A 20,902-nucleotide genomic window follows, 5' to 3' on the forward strand; every position below is an offset into this window, starting at 1 on the left:
CCCTGTTGAGTTCAGGATAGAGTCCATAAATGGTGACCTATCTCTCTGACCTCCTGACTCTGCACCAGCCTGCCGCGTTCTTCTGGTCAAACTTCTGTGGTGGTGCCCTGGTCCAACGATAAGAATTAGCTGCGTTCTGTGAAACTCTTGTGCACTGCTTGGTTGTTGAAAGGTGTACACAAGGCAGGATCATGCTGTGGGGTTTAGTTTAGTTTAATTTAGTCTATTTATTTGTCTGAGCAGTAGTCGTTCTGTTGAGAAGGAGTGGGCCGAAGCAAAAGCTTATGAGCGCCCACCCCCGAATCATTACAATAACACATTTTCATATCACAATAGTACACGTTACATCTTACAAAGTACATAGTACAAGGAACCTACGAAAACAACATATACACATACCCACAACATACCTTCACAAAATACATGACATCATGAAGAAAGGACATTATGTGGAAACAATTAAGCAACATCTCAAGACATCAGCCAGAAGATGGGTCTTCCAAATGGACAATGACCCAAAGCCAAGCAGGTTACAAAGTGGCTTAAGGAAAACAAAGTCAATCTTTCGAAGTGGTCATCACAAAGTCCTGATCTCAATCCAGTTAAAAATGTATGGGCAGAGCTGAAAAGGCATAGGCGTGCAAGGTGGCCTACAAATATGTCCCAGTTGCACCAGTTGTGTTTGGACAAATGGACCAAAACTCCTGCAACTACTGTGAGAAGCTTGTGGGAGGAAATCCACAACATTTGACCCAAAATAGACCGTTTAAAGGTAATACAACCAAATATTAATGAAATGTATGTAAACTTTTGGTTTTGTAAAAAGTAACAAAAACATTTCTAAACAATTCAATATCATTTTTTCTGGAATTTAGCAGCGGTGAAGCACTCTCAATGACCGAATGTTTCAATTGTTTCTAATGTACAGCAATCTGAGCAGAGATGCCAACATCCCTGTCCACGCACACGTCCTGCAGCTCTTCCAGGGGGATGCTGTGCCCTCCCCCGGCCTTGGGAACACTGATTATCTCGTCTCTTTACTCAACTTTAACATAAGCTCCTGCGGTACATGCTCACGGGACTTTTCAACTTTGAAATCAGGGAACGTACAAACAGAAATGGTTCTGCTTCTGCTCAGAAATTGAAAATGTAGGAGTCCTCTTAAAACATAACTCACTGGTGCCGTTATCACATGTAAAAGCACTCATAAAGCATGATCTTTATACATGTACATAAATGCAACTGACCTTTCGCAAAACCTCTCCCCAAAACGGTCATTGTCCAGTCATACCTCATAGCAACCGTTGCTACCAGACATTATCCGGATGTCCTCCCATTGAAACTAATGGCATGGGGCCCGTTTCCCGGCATTCGAAGCCGATAAACCGGCTGATTTAATACCGCCCACTAACTGGAGCCGACTGCAGCCTTTCTCTCCTCCACAGCAGGAGCAGACTGGGCAGATCTGAATCAACACGGGACTAATTGGACAATAAGAAAAGAACTCACCGAGAGCTTTTTTTCTCCATTTCCTAAAGTACACCGGTGCTTTAGCCTCGATAGTTGTGGTCTCCCCTTTGTAACACATTTTAAATATTTTCCTCCACTTCACATTGCAAACCATTTGGCCTCGATCTGGACGATATCACGCTGTTATTAGACCACAAAAAGAGTCACTAACAGGCAGTTCTCCCCCGTTATGATACATGATAAACACCCCTTTTTGACGGAGATAGCACACATTAGCTAGGGGGAGCGGCACTATACCAGATTTTTTTCCAAGTAATGGATGGAAATTAGTTTTGTCCTCCTTTAGTATATTGTAAACTCAGACATTTGTGGAAAAAACACTCTACATCTAATTATAATTTTATTTTGTATCAGTTTCCTGAACTTGCAGGTTAGCTTTCTAACATTAAGTGACCCTGAAAAGTGACCCTGCAAGTGTGAAATGTGGCTATAAACCCGTCCCAGTGAAGAATTGTGATGCTACAGATAATGTATGTTAGGAAAGTCGGGAATGAGTTAAACCACATCTAACATCTTAACTTAGCAGCTTCCTCTCTCTTAGTTTGTTATCGAAATATCAAGTGTGTGGCCTTTAACTAAGTCTTATTTATAATAAACATCTGTCATGAATGTAGTACGTACCTCCACCCTGCACTCGGACCACTGGCTGTACCTCCAGGAGTAGCAGGGCCTCACGGGGCAGGGCTTCCACTGCTCCATGTGAGGAGGACAGGGCCGACCGTCGCCCTGAGACGCCTGCACCACCCAGCGCCGCCGCCACATCTTACCTGCAGAGGGCGCCGGACAGAGGGGAGCAATTCAGAAACCAAACAGAGTATTAGCAAGACAAGTGACCGATCATACAGAATTAGTGACAATGAATATTTCACCTTAATAGGAGGAAATCTGTCAATGGAATGAGATTTGATTCCATTTGAAACTTAATTAAGTGCAATTTATATCATTTTCATATTTAAAGCACCATTGACAGATGATTTTACTGACCAACTCAAATCAAGGGCAAACATTTTTATTCATTTCTTAGATATGTTTTTTTTTTTATGTACGGTAATTCTGACTATGATTATTTTTTAATTTAGTGTAATCTCAGTCTTTCAGGTGACGCTAGTTTCCAGCCTGTGTCTGGGATTTCTGTTTGGAATTTACGCAGGCTCCATGTGTGTGAGTGGGTTTTGTCACAGAGTCCACAAGTGTCACCCATCAACCTAAAACATGCACAATAGGTACAGTCCCCCAGACCATGAATGTAGCTAAACATGTACATGTACATTAGAGTGCGGATCGGGCTGATTTTTTCTGTCCGAGCCCGGCCCTCGTCCGACAGAGCAGTGATCAAATCCGAACCGAGCCCGACAGGCATTAAGATATTTGTGTCCGAGTCCCGACCGAGCCCGACACATTTAAAATCACAATATTTCCATAAGCCTAATGACACAGTAGGATACGATATTGTTTGTGTGGAAAAAGTCAGATTTTATCCATCAAAAGGCATTCGGAACGTCAACACAGATGAGCAGAGCACGCACGGCCACACGCACGCACGTACGCGGAGCAACAGTTTTACCTGTGCGGTCACTACACGTGTTTCGTTGTCACAGCAGTTCACAACTTCTTAAAAGCATTACTGCGTGCGCACTGCGCAGAGCATAAGCGGGTTTAAATGCCGCATCTTCTATTTATTTATTTATTTATTTAGTTTTTTGACAAATGAACGCTTGCTATGCATGAAATGAAACAGACCCATTTTATTTTCATTTTTTATTATCGTGCTGATGTGTCCGAGTCCGACCCGAGCCCGAAAATAAGTTCTAAATATTTGTCCGAGTCCGACCGAGCCCGTCGGGTTCCGACGGGTCCCGTCGGACGTCGGACGGGTTGCAGCACTCTAATGTACATACGCCTCAGTTTGGATCATTCCTGTTTTATAAGTAGGCAGTGGTAATCTCACCGACTATCATTTCTTTGTTATAACTTTAGAAAATGTAATCACTTTGCTGAAACTTAATAAAATGTAGTTAATGAGACAAAATATATGTTTGCCAACAAATTAAAGACAACGCAAAAATAATAAAAACGAAATGAAGACACGTTGTCAAAATGAAAACTGCGTGGCCTCTTGCGTGTTGCGTGTAGCGCCCCCCACAGGCAGCAGGGGCCATGTTTTTTAACCAAAGACAGGCTGACGCTACAACAGAATCCAGTACAGATCAGAGCAGGTCGGCAGTAGAAGAAGAAAGGAGCGGTCCTTACCTTCCAGTCCACAGGTCTGGGAGCACTCTGACCAGGAGGACCACTCTGAGAGCTGACAGTTCACGGGGCACTCCACCGTACAGGACACGTTCATCTGCCAGCGCTTCTCCAGATTCAACTGAAACACACACATTATCCGCCCCACAACCATTACAAATGATGCATTATAATCTATAACCATTTATAAATATGATGGGTCTGAAAGGACCGAAAGGTGTCTAAAACTAGCAACAAGATGCGACTCTGCGAGAGGCAGGATTGAGGCGGGATAAGGAGCAGTTGTATTCATTCAGAAATAAACGGGACTGGCAGGTCTCGTCCCCTCGTGTTCTCCCTCCTGCAGACGGGTCAAACAGCAGAGGTAAAGCACCAGAGAAACATGACAACAGGAGACCAGGCTTCATAAAAGCGTTCTCTAGATCACGAGCTGCAAAACGCTGCTTGTTTTATAAAAATCTGCCTCATAGTTACGTCAAAAACCTGCTGCAAAGATGTTACAATTAGACGCGGCTAAAACAAACACGCGTGTTTTTACAAATAAAGAGAGTTTCTGCAAAAAAACAAAACCAAATGAAGACACATTGTCAAAATGAAAACTGCGTGGCCTCTTGCGTGTTGCTTGGCAAGTTAAATCTATTACTTTTTATGCATTAATGTGACAGGGACAGATACAAAAACAAAGACAAACTGTAGCAGAAGTCTGATGTATGCGCCAAAGTGCTTATAGCAGAAGCAGCACTTCCCCTTTTACAAAATCAGTTAAGAGTACAAAATACTGTTTTTTTAATTCTGCAAACACACAATAAATCTATGCATTTTTAAAAGTACAGAACACGTTTGGCACAAACTGAATGTCATTGATGCTCAAAACTGCAGCTGAATGTGATTTAGAGCAGATTCTAGAATAGAAAACCATTTTGATTCCTAAACCACGCCCCTCGGAAAACATTAGACGTTTCCCCCACAGTCGGCACAGGGACTACATTTCCCAGAGGCCTTTGCAGCCCGAGGACGGCCGAGCGGGGGAGACTGATGCGGCTGTAAAAGTCAATGTCCCGTAATGTGATTTTGTCAATGGTTCTGAGGCGGTGGGGGGCGGGGCCTGAAGTCACTACCACAGCTGCACTGGGACATTTCACCCAAGGCCCGGGGCGGGATTCACCTAATGTGGCGCCATAAACGCCACAAGGCGTGACGGATAAATGGGGAATATAATAATGGAATAATGGAATAGGAGAGGCAGGAGAGAAAAGATCACACAGATTGTTTTCAAACAGTTAAGTGTGGCCTGTTTAAATGTTGTAACATCTGTCATTTCAAAGTCATGCATCAACGGGACACATTATTTAACAACACATATTTATAGCTATCTATGCTCTATTCTAAGCAAGTTTGGGTTTAAGTTCAAGCTTCTATAAAACTGCATTAACGTCTTCACAATGAGACCTTGATGAAGCTCTCCTCAGCTTTAACTCAGCACAAACACGAACATTACAGCATCATTCAAGTCGTATAGCTACGTATTTCCATTACCATGCAGACATTTACCGCAATGTTTGGAGCACGCATGAATATAAGCCGCAGTCGTCCACGTTGTTACAAAGGGCAGTTGAACGCAGCACAGGAAATACTGTATACAGGACTTTGGAACAAATAAACGTTGGAACTGGAGCCGACCCCACGTAACATCTGTCCCAGCAGGACTCACCTCCTCACAGAAGCGCATGTCCACAGATTTGCCATCGCTGCGCACACAGTCCAACATCCTGGTCTTCAGGCCGGGTCCGCACACGGCGCTGGGGCTCAGCTGACACGTGCTCCACTCTGCACACACAATACAGACGCACGGGACAGGCAAGTCAACAACACACTCGGGTCACGCACATACTCATGGTATACAACAGCTCTTTATCCGGTCCACTGAACGGCCCCCTAGTGGTGAGGAGTTTGCTGACCGAGAAGCCGCTCTTCGAGCCGGAGCTGGTACTTTCTCTAACGGTCATTGATCGAGTGTACGACTAAAACATGACTGTCCAGCCCACGTCCTGTCCACTTAATGTGCCAGGTCTGGAGCTGCCAGATCTCACAGTGGCTCCACAGCGGTAAAGTCTGCTCTATAGACTGCAATTAGAAACACAAGATCAGGCCCTGAGGCTTTTGATCGAGAATCCTTTTAACCTTTTCATACAGCTCTTTGATTGACTGAATCGGACGACCACGCTGTGAAGCTGTGTTTGATGTGCGAGAACATCACTCGGTGTGTTAGCACTTTGTGATGAACGCTCGGATTTGTTCATAGTTTTGTCAATTAATTTCAGTCCGATTTGTGACCATTTTGACGTGAGCGTGAGGTTCAGTCCTGCACGACTCTGAGATATTGGAACTGGGTTCAACTCCAGTTCCTCTCCACCCCAGAACAAAGGATGTGTCTTGTGTTGGTCGTAGTTTCAGTTTTTTTTGCTGAACATTGTGCAGACCGTCTTTGCTATAGATCTCCCAAATCAATAACGCTGCAAGATGTATGTGCAGAGCTGCGGGACCTTTAATGAAAACTAACTTTAAATCCAAAGAGGTTCATGGAGACGGGAACGGCCTGGAGTGAAAAGCTTTTATTACTCATTACATGAATGGACTTTAGCCGGGCTCACACTGTGGGAACAATTCTCACACAAATTTAGTGCACATGAAAAATAACTCTGCAGCTTCATCACCTGTACAGCAATGACAGATGAATCTTCAAACTCAGTGGTCCCCAACCACCGGGCCGGGGACCGGTACCGGGCCGTGACACATTTGCTACCGGGCCGCAGCGAAATAGTAAATCATTTATAAAGGACCATATTTTCTCCAATTTATCTTTGGCCCGTTCACAAGCAAATAAGCTCGTCCACAGATATGAAACTCCCGAAAGTCTGACTGGAAATCCTTTGGACTCGAGTTCATCTGGTTTTATTACAGACAGAATCAGTGCAGCTGAATGTGTTACCTGCATCTCCTATGTCTTTCTGTCTCCAGCGCCGCAGAGCATCTGCTCTCGTGATAATATTCCCAAAACTTCATTGCGCTGCAGCCTCATAACTTTATTTGCATTTACCTTTCACGCTGTCACAGGACAGAGGACTGTATTTATCCAGCTGTGACCTGAACCGTCCTGAGAGAAGAGAGCAAAGTGCCATGGTCCCACTGTAGCACTGAGATTGAAGAGCTGCGATCAATGCCTTAAAAACGTGACCCATAGTCGAACTACGCACGTGTTCCTAAGCTCCCTCCAGAACATCTAGTAAAAAAGAAAACAAGCATCAACATCCTTTGACGGGGACACACATCTGTCTCAAACTATGGTTTATCATTCATTTTGTTTGGTTTTTTGAAGGTGCAAAAACTAAATGTTGAATGAAACATTCTTTCCATTTCTGTTATTAATGTAGGAAGTGTCATGACTACACATTCCCTAAAACATGAACAAAAATGTCCAAAATGTCTTAATATGTGCGACTTAAAAAAGCCCTCAGCTACTCCATTTGGCCCGCCTGGAATGGCTACGTTCCCTTCAAAACAGTGAGTTAACTTTGTCCCGCAGAGGCAGACGAGCTCCACAGCTCGACACAGCCCTCACACACATACATAGAGCACATGTCTGAAGCAGCAGAAGCCACATCAGTTAGCAGCTAAGTCTAAAAAGGACTGTTTTTGATGATAAAACACTGTTTTAAAAATGAAAGTAGAGCCTTAGATCTTTGTACACAGCATAGGGTTATCAGAGTGGGTCAGTGAAGATTGTAAATCTATTGGCTATCTCACTTTGACAATCCAAATCTGCCCCAAATCAGCATCAGTTCTCTTAAAGCAGAACTAAGTAACTTGTTTACCTTAATAAATCCTTCACGTAGTCCCTCTGGGGGTGATACAAGTGTGAATGTGATGATTGGGGGGTCTCTCATCTACCCCTGGTGTCTCTGGCCAGAAACTTTTCTGTCAGCGTAGTATTTACTCTCATGGACAATTGAGTATGAGTAAAAAAAAAACGCAACTTGCTACGACACCTGCAGTGGCGCTTCTGGCCTCTAGGGGCACGAGTTACTTAGTTCTGCTTTAATTCTTTGATGATCTTTCTGAGAATGAGCTCAGTTAGAGGTGACAGTCGCTCCCAAAGGTTTGTCCCCATTGGCTGACGATGGGGAAACGCTGACACTGGGGTAATCCATAAAACATTATATTCACACATTATTTTGTGGTGTTTATGTTTTTCCCACACACTGAATATTCCGCAGAGCGATAGGACGGGGGCAGGCAGAGGTCAGCAAACACCGCTGCTGTACGTGCGGAACAATAGCTTGGTAATGTGAGGGGAAGGCTAATGCACACCACTGCAGGATCACTCTGGACACTGAGTCTCCAGGTCAGCTTTACCCAAATCTTAAAGCTTCTGGACTGGAGCTTGCAGCCTATAGGCCCGTGTAACGCCTCATTTGAAAGCTCAGACTTTTCCTCACGTTGTTGTCACTTATTGACTCCATTTCTGATGTTAATATTTACACTAGGGCGGCACGCTCTTGACAGAAAACCTAATTGTGATTCTTCTGACACATGTTGCGATTGCATTTGTGATTTCAACATTTCATTTAAAGCCTATGTTTTATTTTTCATGCATTTGAGCTGCATATGAAGGTATAGAACTGCGGTTCAGATTACAGTACTCAGTCCGAGTTTTAATCATTCTTTAACCTCTTAACCCCCGCCTTAACCGAGGGCATTTTCTCCAGTTCCGCTTTACGCAAATCTATAAGGTCACAGCCAATAGGCCAGTTTGACACCACATTTGAAAGCTAAGACCTACAAAACTCATCTAACTGGATCTGTTTCCACGGGTAGTAATCACTTTTTTTCAACGTTTTTTTCCATCACTTTTTTGTTGAGTTTTCATCACATTTTGTCACTTTTTTGTCGCTCTTTTGTCACTTTTTTGTCGCTCTTTTGTCACTTTTTTGTCGCTCTTTTGTCACTTTTTTGTCGCTCTTTTGTCACTTTTTTGTCGCTCTTTTGTCACTTTTTTGTCGCTCTTTTGTCACTTTTTTGTCGCCCTTTTGTCACTTTTTTGTCGCTCTTTTGTCACTTTTTTGTCGCTCTTTTGTCACTTTTTTGTCGCTCTTTTGTCGCTCTTTTGTCACTTTTTTGTTGCTCTTTTGTCACTTTTTTGTCGCTCTTTTGTTGCATTTTCATACTAATTTTTTCTCATTACACTTTTTTCCAAGAAGTTTTTAGATTTGGGTAAAGCCGAAAGAGGGGAAATGTGCTTGGTTCAGGTGGGGGGTAAAGGGGTAAATGTGGCGCTCTCAGGCTCTCTCTGTTCCAGCTCCATAAAAGCATTCTCTGAATCACAAGCTTCTGTTTTATGAAAATCTGCCTCATATTTACGTTAAAAAGCGCCTGTAAAGACGTTACCATTACTCCTAATGCAATGACATGCCCGTACGCTGATCAGCTTTTTTTATTACCACAACCCGCTCTGGAGTGAAATGAAACTTCCATGACCTAATCCAGCCACTCGTTGCTTGTTACTAGCTTTGAGAATAGTTTGCAGTTTGACAAACCTTGATCACTCTGGCAAACATGTTTTTCTCACAAACAGCAAAGGCACAAGGTAAAAAAACAAACAAACAAAAACTCAGCCCCATGAGGTTACAGCAGCTAAAACCTTCATGCTGCCCAAATGTACACACTTCCACCGCGGTTACAAAGCTCCCGGGTGTGTATGGGGCCAGTGGACTCGTCTGAAACAGTCACATCTCAAGTTGCATCGACCTCATGGGGTCAGGAAATGAAAGCATAAATCTGAGCCCCCTCTAGCAGATGGCGATGGAGCTAAAGGCAATGATTTTAATTTCTAAAGCACTTGTGTGCAGATGTGAGGGTGTGGTGGATGCCTCTACCACCACCATTTTGTGTGCTGCAGACAAAGGCTGTTTCCCAATTGCCAGCATCCTCGGCGTCTCGACCACTTCGGACGTCATTCGCGTCATCACGGCGCCGCCAAGTGGTGTTCCATTTCACCTGGACCACTCGCCCCCTCGCAGCTCGACTCCTCCGTTTGGCTCATTTACGAAGGATACAGCAGTGGATCCTCCGCTGCCTCGGAGAGCTGAAATTACCCATGATGCACTGCAGCATAGTTTCTTTCTTCTTTTCTCGCAAAACTTTATTAGTTTGAACTCACTTTAAAAAAGTTGTGTTCCACATAAACAGTTTCCTGGCCTCTGTTATTTATAAAACAGTTGTTTTAATGAGCATAGATTGACACGTGACCTGACGCAGCCGCTCCGGAGGCCGTTCCATTTGAGCTCAAAGGCGGCGGGGAGAGGACACTCTGCTCCGTTTTGGAGGAGCCGCCACTGAGGACGTCAACGAAGTGGCCAAACAGAGGACGGATCCTCGCAATTGAGAAACAGCCAAAGACTGGCTGGAGGGGTTGGAGGCCATTTTGAGACCTTGGAGGGGACCATAACAATGAACAGAGGGGGAACATCAAGTGTCACACGTTTTATTTAGTTATTCTGTTGGTTGAACTTACTTTATCTGCACTTATCATTTTTGAGCTGAGTTATAGTTATGTTTGCTTTACTTTGTTCGTATGATAAGTTTTGCTAAGTTTAGTACGTTTGTGTTTTCTTTGTTATACCTCCCTCTTATGTTGGTTATATGGTTTACTCCACCCCTATTTAAGCACTGTGGTCCTTTGTTGCACTCAGTTGGTTTTGAGTTCAGTTACTGTTAAGTTGGGCCCAAATTTTTGTAAGTTTTGTTTGTTACTTATTTTTGTAAGCCTTTGTTAATTCATATTTTGAGCATTAAACTAAGTAACTTTCCTTTTTTTAAACACCTTTGTCCCTGCCTTTTACTTGGTCCACGACAGAGGGTTTGTGAAAGTGTTAGACTTGTATGTGAGATGGTGGATGAAAAGAGAGTCCTGTAAATGAATGAACATGAATTGTGTAGAAAGGACTGACCCGGGAAATGTAACAGCAGCTACAAACTCTCCGTGCCTCATGTCAGCTGCACTGTGTTCGACTGAACCAACACTGCAGTTCACTTTCAGGTAATGAATATGATTTTAAGGCTTGAACATTAGACTTATTTCCAGCATGATTGCTCTACATCAGTTACAAGGACATAGAATAGAAACGCACAGGAAAGATACAGTGGCCCGGGGCAGATGCCTCACATGCAAAAGATACTGACAAATTAAAGCAAATTTAAATTCAATTGTAATCAATAAATAACAAAATAATGAATTAATAATGGGGTTAGTGCCACGTTTGATCTTTGAGCCCCGGCCCCTCTGTTGCTCTCTGACCTCTCCACTGAACCAAACCACTGTCAGGATAAACCAATGAAATAATTGAATTTGTATTTGTTCATATGTTTGACATTCATGTTGAGCGTCAGTGGCAGGGAGTGTGAGAGTTCCTAACATTTTGGACATTCTGGAAACATGATGAAGTGAACCGATCATGCACTCTGGAGAACGCACTGCACTCCTCACTAAATAAAGCGACTCTGAAGCACAGTTAGATTATGTGTACTCCAAAATAAAGGTCCAATGTGCAGACGCCAGATAAAAGAGGAGTAAGAGAAGGGTTTGCGTTTACTATTCTGCCTCCACATGTTCCCTCACTGATAACACAAAAGGTGAGGTGGGATTTGAATTTTTAATCCTTTGCTTTTAATAACACAAACAATTTCAAATCAATAACGTGGAGGCGTTTGCGGAGTTTTGTTTACCGTGAAAACTGGCCTGTGTGGGTGAGACGGATAAAGTTCATGATTACTCAAATTTACCAAATGCTTCAGAAATCATTGTTCTTCACAATAATCATACTATTGCACACTGTTTTAGGAATCATTTTAGCACTTTCACAGTGAGTGTGTTTACATGTGCTCCAGTTTCCCGGTTATAGAAACCCGAAAATAGTAGTTTCCTGATAATGAGAAAGCTGGATTCTCTGTCTGAGATTCTCCATCAGTAACCAGGATGTAACGGTTTCCCGGTTCCTATTTCTTTATATTCGCAGTTAAGCTGTTACCTGACATCTTTGGTTTATGGCTAGATTTAGGGTTAGATTTAGGGTTAGCAATTGTGCATATCCAAAGCTCAAAGTGTATTAACTTGAGACCATACAGCCTAAAGCAGGGGTGCCCAAAGTGGGGCCCACGGGCCAAACTTGGCTCGCCGAAACAATTCTGTTGGCCCACCAGTGGGTGACCTACCACACACAAGTACACAGTACACACAGTACAAGCGCTGCTTGTGGTTAATACTAATTATCTTCCATTCATTCTCAATGGTAAATATGGATGCAGTACACTTTTTGGCCACCAGCGTCAAATTGGGGGCGCTGTTTCACTCCTTTTGCAAAAGTTAAGGAAACACTGTTGTGGTGTCTTGGTTTTATCACAGAGCGTTGTAGCATCAACTTTCACAGTTTTTCAACTTTTATTGCAAAGGTTGTTGACATCAACAAAGGTACATGTTAAAAAATGACTTATAAAAGCATTTATGCTGAACTGACACTTTCAAAAAGATCTAATGTTGCATTTTCTTTGAGTTAACAAATGAATGAGGTAAAGTCACTGTAGGTGCTGTAGATACAGGTGTTTTTTTTTACATTTTGCACTATATTGTTACAATTGTTGATTTTGTTCTACTAAAACTAGGCTTTTGCCAGAGTTAACATTAGTTTTAATATAGCATGTTATTTGCGTAGATAGAATCAAATGCAAATGTATAGGAAAAATAAAATAAAGTAACTCTTATTATTTGCAGTTATATGTGTTTCACGCTTGACATCACTGTATTTGGCCCGCGACCCATAGGCACTTTTTCATTTTGGCCCTCAGAGACCAAAAGGTTGGGCACCCCTGGCCTAAAGTATGGTCCCAAATGATTATGCAAATTGTACTTCAGTGTCATGAAGGTAAAAAACAACGCTAACCCTGGGCCCCTGATCGGGGGGATGGAAAGTAACAGGTTAAAGACGTTTTCCTCTGCACTGTCGTACAGCTCTTCACGATAGAAAAGAGGCTCTCTGTGAACGCCATCAGTCCCGGCTTTAACCTTCCCCCAGTGCTCCCCGGTGCAAAGACAGACCCAGGATAAGTAAAGATAACAAATTACCCACAATCCTCGGCCGCTGTCGCCTGCCATCTCTCAGGTTGCAGTGGACGAGAAAAACATTTAGCTCAAAGTGGACATTCAAAAGAACCAAGATGCCAAACAATAAGACAAGCACAAGGTCAACGTTTACTCCACAGCAGTGGTTCTCAATCCAGGAAACATTCAGAATAATAATGATCGACTGAAAAAGAGCTTGAGTTCAGTTCAAATTTGGCCATGACTCTGGTTTAATTGTTTAATTTAATCAGTCAATAGATTACGGTCCAACATGTTTTGGCCTGTCATGGTGAGGTGATGGTGGGCCCTGAGGTCACATCTCCTCCAGTGCCAGTGGAGAGGTGTTAGGAGGACAACAGCACTGGGGTAAGTCCTTCTTTGGAACCCGGGTGTTCTTGTTCTGATGCTCCGGAGCCAGAGAGGGCCAGAGACTACAAAAAACGTTTCCTTTTTAGTTGTTCCTCAAAAGATGTCAGACTGAGATCTCGTCTCACGCCCCATAATTCTCGCTACTGAGTGTGGAACCCTATCACTTCAGCCTCCATTTATCCTCTGCAGTCAGGCTTCTGCACCAGTTTCCTAAAGGTTAAAATGCTTTCCTCAGCAGCGCCATAAAAGTTCTACATTCCTTCTCTGGAGAGATACCCCCACTTTGTCGGTTGTTTCAGAGACAGACTTTCTTTAGTTCATCCATTTCTGATGTTAAACTTGGAAGTGTCCACTCGCTGTACTTGTTGGTAACGATCGAGGCTGAGTCTGAACTTTTTTAAAGCTCCTTTTGTTTTCCCACTGCACCAGTCCAGTTCAGTGGAGGGCAGACTAAGACCAAAGTGTCAGGGCTCAACACCTTCATGAACTTAATGCCAGACACTGCAGGTGAACAGGGAAAATAAGATCATTTAGAGATATCAATTTGAAACTTTTCCTGACCATTTCTGATATAAATTAGCAAAAAAAAGATCGTACTTTACATAGGCCTATGCTTTCGAGGTATCTCGCAAAAAAATATTTTCACTGTGCCAGCTCCCAATTTGGGCATATACTCGTGGCTGCGTCAGTGGGACAAAGAGCCACGGAGGCTAAAGAGCCGCATGCCGCTCCGGAGCCACGGGTGGCCAACCCCTGGTTTAGGTGGTGACAGTCTATTTGAGAATTGTACGTGTTCAAAATACCCCAGGCAAGTTTGAAAGCCCAATGTGGCCCTCGTATCAAAAAGGTTTGCCCTCACCATGTCACTTCAAATAATGTGTGAAACAGCGATCAAACAACCTCAGCAAGACGACAATGTTATTTTTGTTGAGGGTTATCAGAATCTGGAAGAGAAGATAACGTGTGAACCTAAAGTTTAAAGTCGGATCTTGCACATGGCCCTAAACCGGCCATTGATTTCAAGGAATAGATATTTCATTTAAAGAAACACGAGAGCCAGGTTTCTGGGAGAGTGTTTGTGAGCCAGCGGCGCTGATGTCTGTCCAGAGAAATGTGTCGGCGTGGAGTCCGTAATTACATAGTGAGGTGAGTCAGCCTCCCTCACACAGACCTCATTTATAACAAACATGCTGTTTCCTTATGCTCCATCTTCATCAACGCAGAAGGAGCAGGTTTTTGGTGAATCACATGAACGTGATCTGGCCATTCAGATGGAAGTCACGTTGCAAAAACATCAGACACATGTCGGGTTTATGAGCACACATCGTGGCCTGGATTGGGTTTAAAATATCAGATACAGGTACAGACGAAAATAAAGAAGTAACATGTGGCTCACTTTAGCCCAGAGTCTGGACTTAGCTCAAGAAAAACGACCCCAAAAAACACACAATAATCTCGTGACCACTTTGCACCAGGGTTTGTGATTACGAGGATTCCAAACTGCTCCCTCCGTTTTGCAGAAGAGCGCTGTGTTCAGAACAGATGAAGACAATGGCAGGAGACAGTGATGCCAGCAGCAGAAGGATGGACCAAAATACATCTGAACACAAGCACGTTAGGACCGAAAATAACAGAGACAAGCTGTTCCTCCACAGGCTGGAGCTGAAGCCGTGGAGACAGCGCTCTTTGTCGAGGTCTGTGTGATGTTTAAGGGTTAAAAAAGGAAGTCAGGGAACATTTCAAAAACAAGCCAGGAGGATGAAGCTGTTCTTCAGTCAAACTTCTAATATATTGACCCAATTCCTGTGACGTATGCATATGCGCGTGCAGGCCCGGCGTAAAACAACTGTAAAAGTCTACAGTATTGTGCTGTACTGGACAGTCACAGTAAACTTTGTTGGGAGTGAGAGAGGAGCAGCAGATCAAGAGAAACTATCGTCAGGATCCTGATTCATTTCATTTCTGTCGCCAACACACTATTAACATGCAAAACATGAGCTACATGTTCCCTCTCTCTGCAACAATGACTTACATGTTTCATGTTAAAAGTGTTTTATACAGGTACAAATTTAGATTTGTTTCCCTTGCTACTTTAGCTTTTGTCAAAGCTTCAAAGCTTTTGAACTAGAAAAAAAAAGACTTGAATGAAAAAAATCATAATAATAAGTCAAATAAAAACTTTCCCTGCCTTCAGCGGTCACAGGACAGACTTTGTCCCACTGGGAGTTAAATGCTGTCCGTGTTTTGAGAGAAAAACATTATACACTGACGGTCTCGCTACACAGAAAATATTCAAGTCTGGTACAGAGTGGTCCCTCCTTGGGGAGGCCTTTAACCGCACATTTCTTAAGCAGATTTGTGTTTCTGATGGGTTAGTTTGTCAGAACAGTGTCGAAATATCTGTCTACCCATGTCACATCCTGTGTTAAAAACATCTCTTCAAGATTCAAATGTGAATGGTTTGAAATTATATTTCTCTCATCCTTGATTGTGGAGCGAGGGAGGGGGAAGAGGGGAGGGAGGGAGGGAGGGAAGTAAGAGAGGTCAGCTTCCCTATGGCCTTGTGAATGAAACACTTCTTCAGTCGACTGGAACTGACCCGTGGATTCCGCAGTCTCCTCCTTGAAGGCATTACCTTGAAGAGACTGTGTGATGGGTGTATAGGGTCCCCTTTGTGGGTGAGACGGGTGGAGTACATTTCCTTAATAGAGGGGAGAGGGGCTCAGCAGATCTTCTTTGCTGCTCTCACAATGCACTGGAGGCTCCTTCGGCAGGAGGCAGTGCTGGCGCCTTGTCACACAGTGATGGAGCTGGTCAGGATGCTCTCTATAGTCCCTCTGTAGAAGAACCACACAGTGATGGAGCTGGTCAGGATGCTCTCTATAGTCCCTCTGTAGAAGTTGCGCATGACGGAGGCTGGGACTCTGACTCTTTGACTTGAGGAGAAAGTAGAGACGCTGATTACTTTTCTTGACCAGTGATTCAGTGTGCATGGTCCAGGAGAGCTTTTCACACCCAGGAACTTAGTGCTGGTCACCCTCTCCACAGCAGCACCGTTGATTGTTAGAGGAAAGTCCACAGCAATCACTCAAACATCTAGAGAGAGATTATTCTGTGTGCACCACCTTGGAGTGCAGTCATGGGTCAGCAGAGTGAACAGGAGGGGGCTCAGCACCAGTGGCAGCTGGTGATGTGAAAACTAGGGGGGGCTGTTGCCTCTACCTACCTTCAATTATATTTTAGAAGATACTTATAAACATTGTTTTTAACTTAAAAAATAAAGTTATCTTAGAGGCATTTAATATTATTATTTTATGTAGAATATATTCAAAACTTACTGTTTAGTTTTATTCAACAAAAAAAATGAATAATTTCTGACTAAAGTGTAGTGATAGTCACTATACATATTTGTGTTGTGTACCACTGATATGTGTTTTGCACCAACAGAACCAAAACAAAGGCAGGAGGTGTTTCCTCTCTGATTTCATGTACAGTTTTAGTCCCAGACCTGCTGTGGTTTCATTATGAGCCTCAGAGCCACAGGTTTAAACCTGTATAAACCGTCAGACAAATGATCCGGTTAGAAATAATGTGCAGCTCACGTTGTGAAGAGAGTCCTCCTCCTCCTGTAGCACCTGGAGCTCCTCCTGTAGCACCTGGAGCTCCTCCTGTAGCACCTGGAGCTCCTCCTCCTGTAGCACCTGGAGCTCCTCCTGTAGCACCTGGAGCTCCTCCTGTAGCACCTGGAGCTCCTCCTGTAGCACCTGGAGCTCCTCCTGTAGCACCTGGAGCTCCTCCTCCTGTAGCACCTGGAGCTCCTCCTGTAGCACCTGGAGCTCCACCTCTGTTTCCCTCAGTGAATGAATGACGTTCCCCTCTCCTGTCGTAGCTCCTGCTCACGGTCCTGAATCTTCTCTCCATCAAATGTCCACGTCCTGGGACAGAACTGTCTGTCCAAGTCAGCGAGGGTTGTCCCAAAGTGTGAGATAAACAAGCAGCAGCTAAAGCAGACGGGCTAGTTAGCATCGTAATGCTACCTCAAGGAAAGTCCGTTTAGACGTGACTTCTGACGGAAGAAAGTCTTAAGTCCATTAGTTTGACTAAATCCTTTCACCTCCTCTCAGGAAACAACACGAAGCTTCCCCGTCTCTCAAATGAGAAGTTTTTCCTCCGATCGTCCGTGAGCTCAGAGCTGCTCCTCGTGTTTGTTTACAGGAGACGCTTCCTCGTCTTTCACCTGTTAAATCTCAGATGGCGCTTGGCTTCAGCGCCAATCGGAGATTTATTATTGCGCGTCTCTGATTGGTTGAATTAATGACATACAGTGACGTTTTTATACCATAGTAGAGCGCCATTGGTTAGATGCTTGGGGCGCTGTTCCTCGCCGCCCCGAGCACAAAACTACACATTTATGAGGCTGTTACAGCAGTTACGGCACATGATGAACCAGGCAGACAAAATGACACCTCCTTCACCTCCGCTCCCCCTCACGCCAGTGTAAAAAAACACCTGTACATAAGAAAGTTATGATTTTGCTAAACTTAAAACGTTTTATTTTATTTGCAAAATTGATAGGAGGGGCGGCGCCCACCGCCCATAATGGACCAGCCGCCACTGCTCAGCACACAGCCTTGGGGGGCCCCCGTGTTCAGTGTGATGGTTCTCTTGCCCGTTTTTTAAAAACCTATATCTCTTTTCATGTCACCCTTTTTTGACAGTTTACTCCGCACATTACCCTAAATATTTTTTGGGGCAACCTCGTTCTCTGGTACATCTTGTCTTTACCTCCTTTGTTTTCTCTTGGTCCCCAAAGTCCCTCCCTCCTGTTGTACATTATATCACCATTGGCCACGGGTGTCTGTCCAGCCCATTTACAGCGTCAGGTCTGAAGCTGAAGATTTCACACAGAGGGCGCCCCAGTGCAAAAGTCTGTGTTTAAATTCACAAGATCAGGCCCAGAATCCCGGGCCTCAGAGTAGACTGTAATAAACATGTTTTTAGTAGAAGCAAAAACAAAACAAAAAGAGTCCACCGGGAATTGAACATATACACGTGGACCTTCCTGCAGTGATACGAGAGTTTTAACTTGAACAACATGAATGAAAAAACAAAGCAGTTCCAAAAGTGTTTAAACATGCTGGAATAAGTCAAAGTTTTCATTGCAGTGGAGCTTTGACAGCTGTTGATGTTTCATGATTATTTTATCAGCGCGAGGTCAGTGGAGGTTTTGGAACAATCCCATAAAGTGCCTGTCACCAGAATCCTTTAAAAAATAAAACTGCGTCTTTAAGCACACTGTTTGGAAAATATAACAATGTCACCCCGAAGGACCCCGGCAAAAAAAAAACCTGGCACCCTTTCAAAACGAGGCTTTGAAGAGAAAGAACATTTGGAGAAGAAGAAGGCAAAGTGTTGCAGCGGAGTGTGCGGATATTACTCATAATTCGAGCCTCGGTGGACAGATTTTTTTTTTTTCATTCTTTTTTTTCGCATTGGTTGGGAACAGTACATCCTTGAGATCCAAAGTGCTGCGGTACTTTGGGGACCGGGGACCGAGATGTAAAGAGAAAACAAAGGAGGGAAAGAGACACGGAGCTCGGTACAGCCTGTTTCTGCAGCAAAACAAGACGTAACAGAGAACCAGGTTCCCCAAAAAAATATTCAGGGCAATGTGTGGAGTGAATTGTCAAAACAAGGGTGACATGAAAAGGAATATAGGTTTAAAAAAAAACTGTTTTTAACACAGGATGTTACATGGATAGACGAATATTTCTACACTGTTCTGACACGCAAACTAACCCATCAGAAACACATTTACATACACACTCAATGTAGTCTAGAAGTCTAGAAGTAGGGGCACTGTTTGATCAGGCCAAACATTTGTATTACGATTTAAAAGAGGAATATCATGATATGATATATCTCCTCACTGCTGACGCTGCCACAGCGACCAAGAGCACATCCATCCATCCATGTTCTTCCACTGCTCAGAAACCCAGTGAAAACCAGTGCTTAATTTGATCCCTCGTTTGAGGGAACGCATTCCCCCAATTGAATTTTTTCAGGGTAAAGGATCCGGGAAATATTTTGGAGGATCCGGCAAAGGATGTATCTGATATAATGGTGTCTAATGTTTTGGCCTGTTCCCCCAATCCATCACATCAGACCAAAAGTGTTCCTGAAACTACTAATTTACAAATGAAGCACTGGTGAAAACCATCTCCAGGGATGCACCAATACCACTTTTTCTAAAACTGATACGAGTACGAGTACTTTGATTTCAGTGCCTGCCCCTAAAGTCTCCACAGTCATGTTTATGCTGCTATAGCTGAGCGTCGCATCACGATCTCCATCACGACTCCAGTCAAAAGCAGCTGGCGTGTGCAAATAATACTGCGTCTACAAACATAGCATAACTGTGCATGATATGATATGGCCCAGCCCTACTGCTTGACATTTCTAAGTTTATGAAAAATACCAAAAATATGGTCCAAACCAGTTCAGTTGAAGTTCAACTTAATGTATTACTAAAGCTTGGTCTAAAGTTGCAGAAGAGCCGGCGCACCACCTGAAGAAGCAGACGTCCCACCAGTGGTCCCTGTGCCTCAGCCTAAGAGGCACTGCTCCTGCCTCCTCGGCTGCATATCGGTGCAAAAGTGACGACTGACCTGTGATGTTGTAGAAGTAGTTGAAGCAGTTGAGGTTGAGGCTGCAGGGCTCTCTGTCGGTGATGTTTGGACACTCACGCCCCACACTGGGTGAGCGGAGAACATACGCCGTCCGCTCCCGGAAACGTGTCCTGCTGCACGGCTGGAAAACACAGACTGCGATCAGTGGACCGTATGAACACACACGGCGCTGACAGCGTTCAGCTGTTTTTAAACAGTATATGTCAGTCAATTGTTTCTCTCTCCTACAATTCCTTACAATTACATTTGGGTGTTTAGAATCATCTTCAAATCAAACTTAAAGACCATGTGGTTTATATTTCCCCCTTAAATACAATGAAAGGAAGAATGGACACAGTTTGAATTGTTAGTTGCGGTCCAAAGTGATTTCTAACATTCCTATCATTTCCTCGTCTTAATTATATGGAGCACATTTTATTTTCACAAGCCAAAATCCAGAACCCACTTCATATGAACTAGTACAGACAGCAGTTTCGAACGCTGTCAAGGATCATTTCTCAAACAGGAAACAGCTTGAGCGCTCTTCAGTTCTTATGTAGCAGTATGTAAAACAGCTGGAGGTTCATGGCCTTTCTAAACGGACACAGTTGGTGCACGTTTTAATGTCAGCACATTTTACACAGGTTTAGGCCGAGGCAATGTCTGTACATTCTATTTCTGTGAAGCTCAGTGAGAGAGGGAATGAGTTTCCTTTGCACATTTACTGAGATCAAGTTGGTTAAGGCAGTTCTTCTGAGTGATGCACCTATCCAGCTTTTTGTCTTCTGATTCCGATACTGGGGGTTTGAGTACCGATACCAACCGATACAAGAGACTTTCTTAGAAGTGGCTTGAAAAAGTGAATGGTGTGAGGTCAATAAAGTTGTATCTTTTCTTGCAAACAAGATGCTACGTA

General features: G+C 43.6%; 1 protein-coding gene across 1 annotated transcript in view; it reads right to left on the reverse strand.

Annotated features, from left to right (window-relative positions):
- thsd7ab (thrombospondin, type I, domain containing 7Ab) overlaps window positions 1-20,902 on the reverse strand; it is a 357,113-nt gene that overhangs the window by 49,026 nt on the left and 287,185 nt on the right. Inside the window, exons 19-22 of the mRNA XM_079562212.1 lie at window positions 19,987-20,128; window positions 5,489-5,604; window positions 3,781-3,898; window positions 2,152-2,297 (exon numbers count right to left, since the gene is read on the reverse strand). Coding sequence (XP_079418338.1) covers window positions 2,152-2,297; window positions 3,781-3,898; window positions 5,489-5,604; window positions 19,987-20,128 — 522 coding nt within the window. The remainder of the gene's footprint in view (window positions 1-2,151; window positions 2,298-3,780; window positions 3,899-5,488; window positions 5,605-19,986; window positions 20,129-20,902) is intronic.

Source organism: Gobius niger (genome assembly GCF_951799975.1).
Source record: "Gobius niger genome assembly, chromosome: 8".
NCBI lineage: Eukaryota > Metazoa > Chordata > Actinopteri > Gobiiformes > Gobiidae > Gobius > Gobius niger.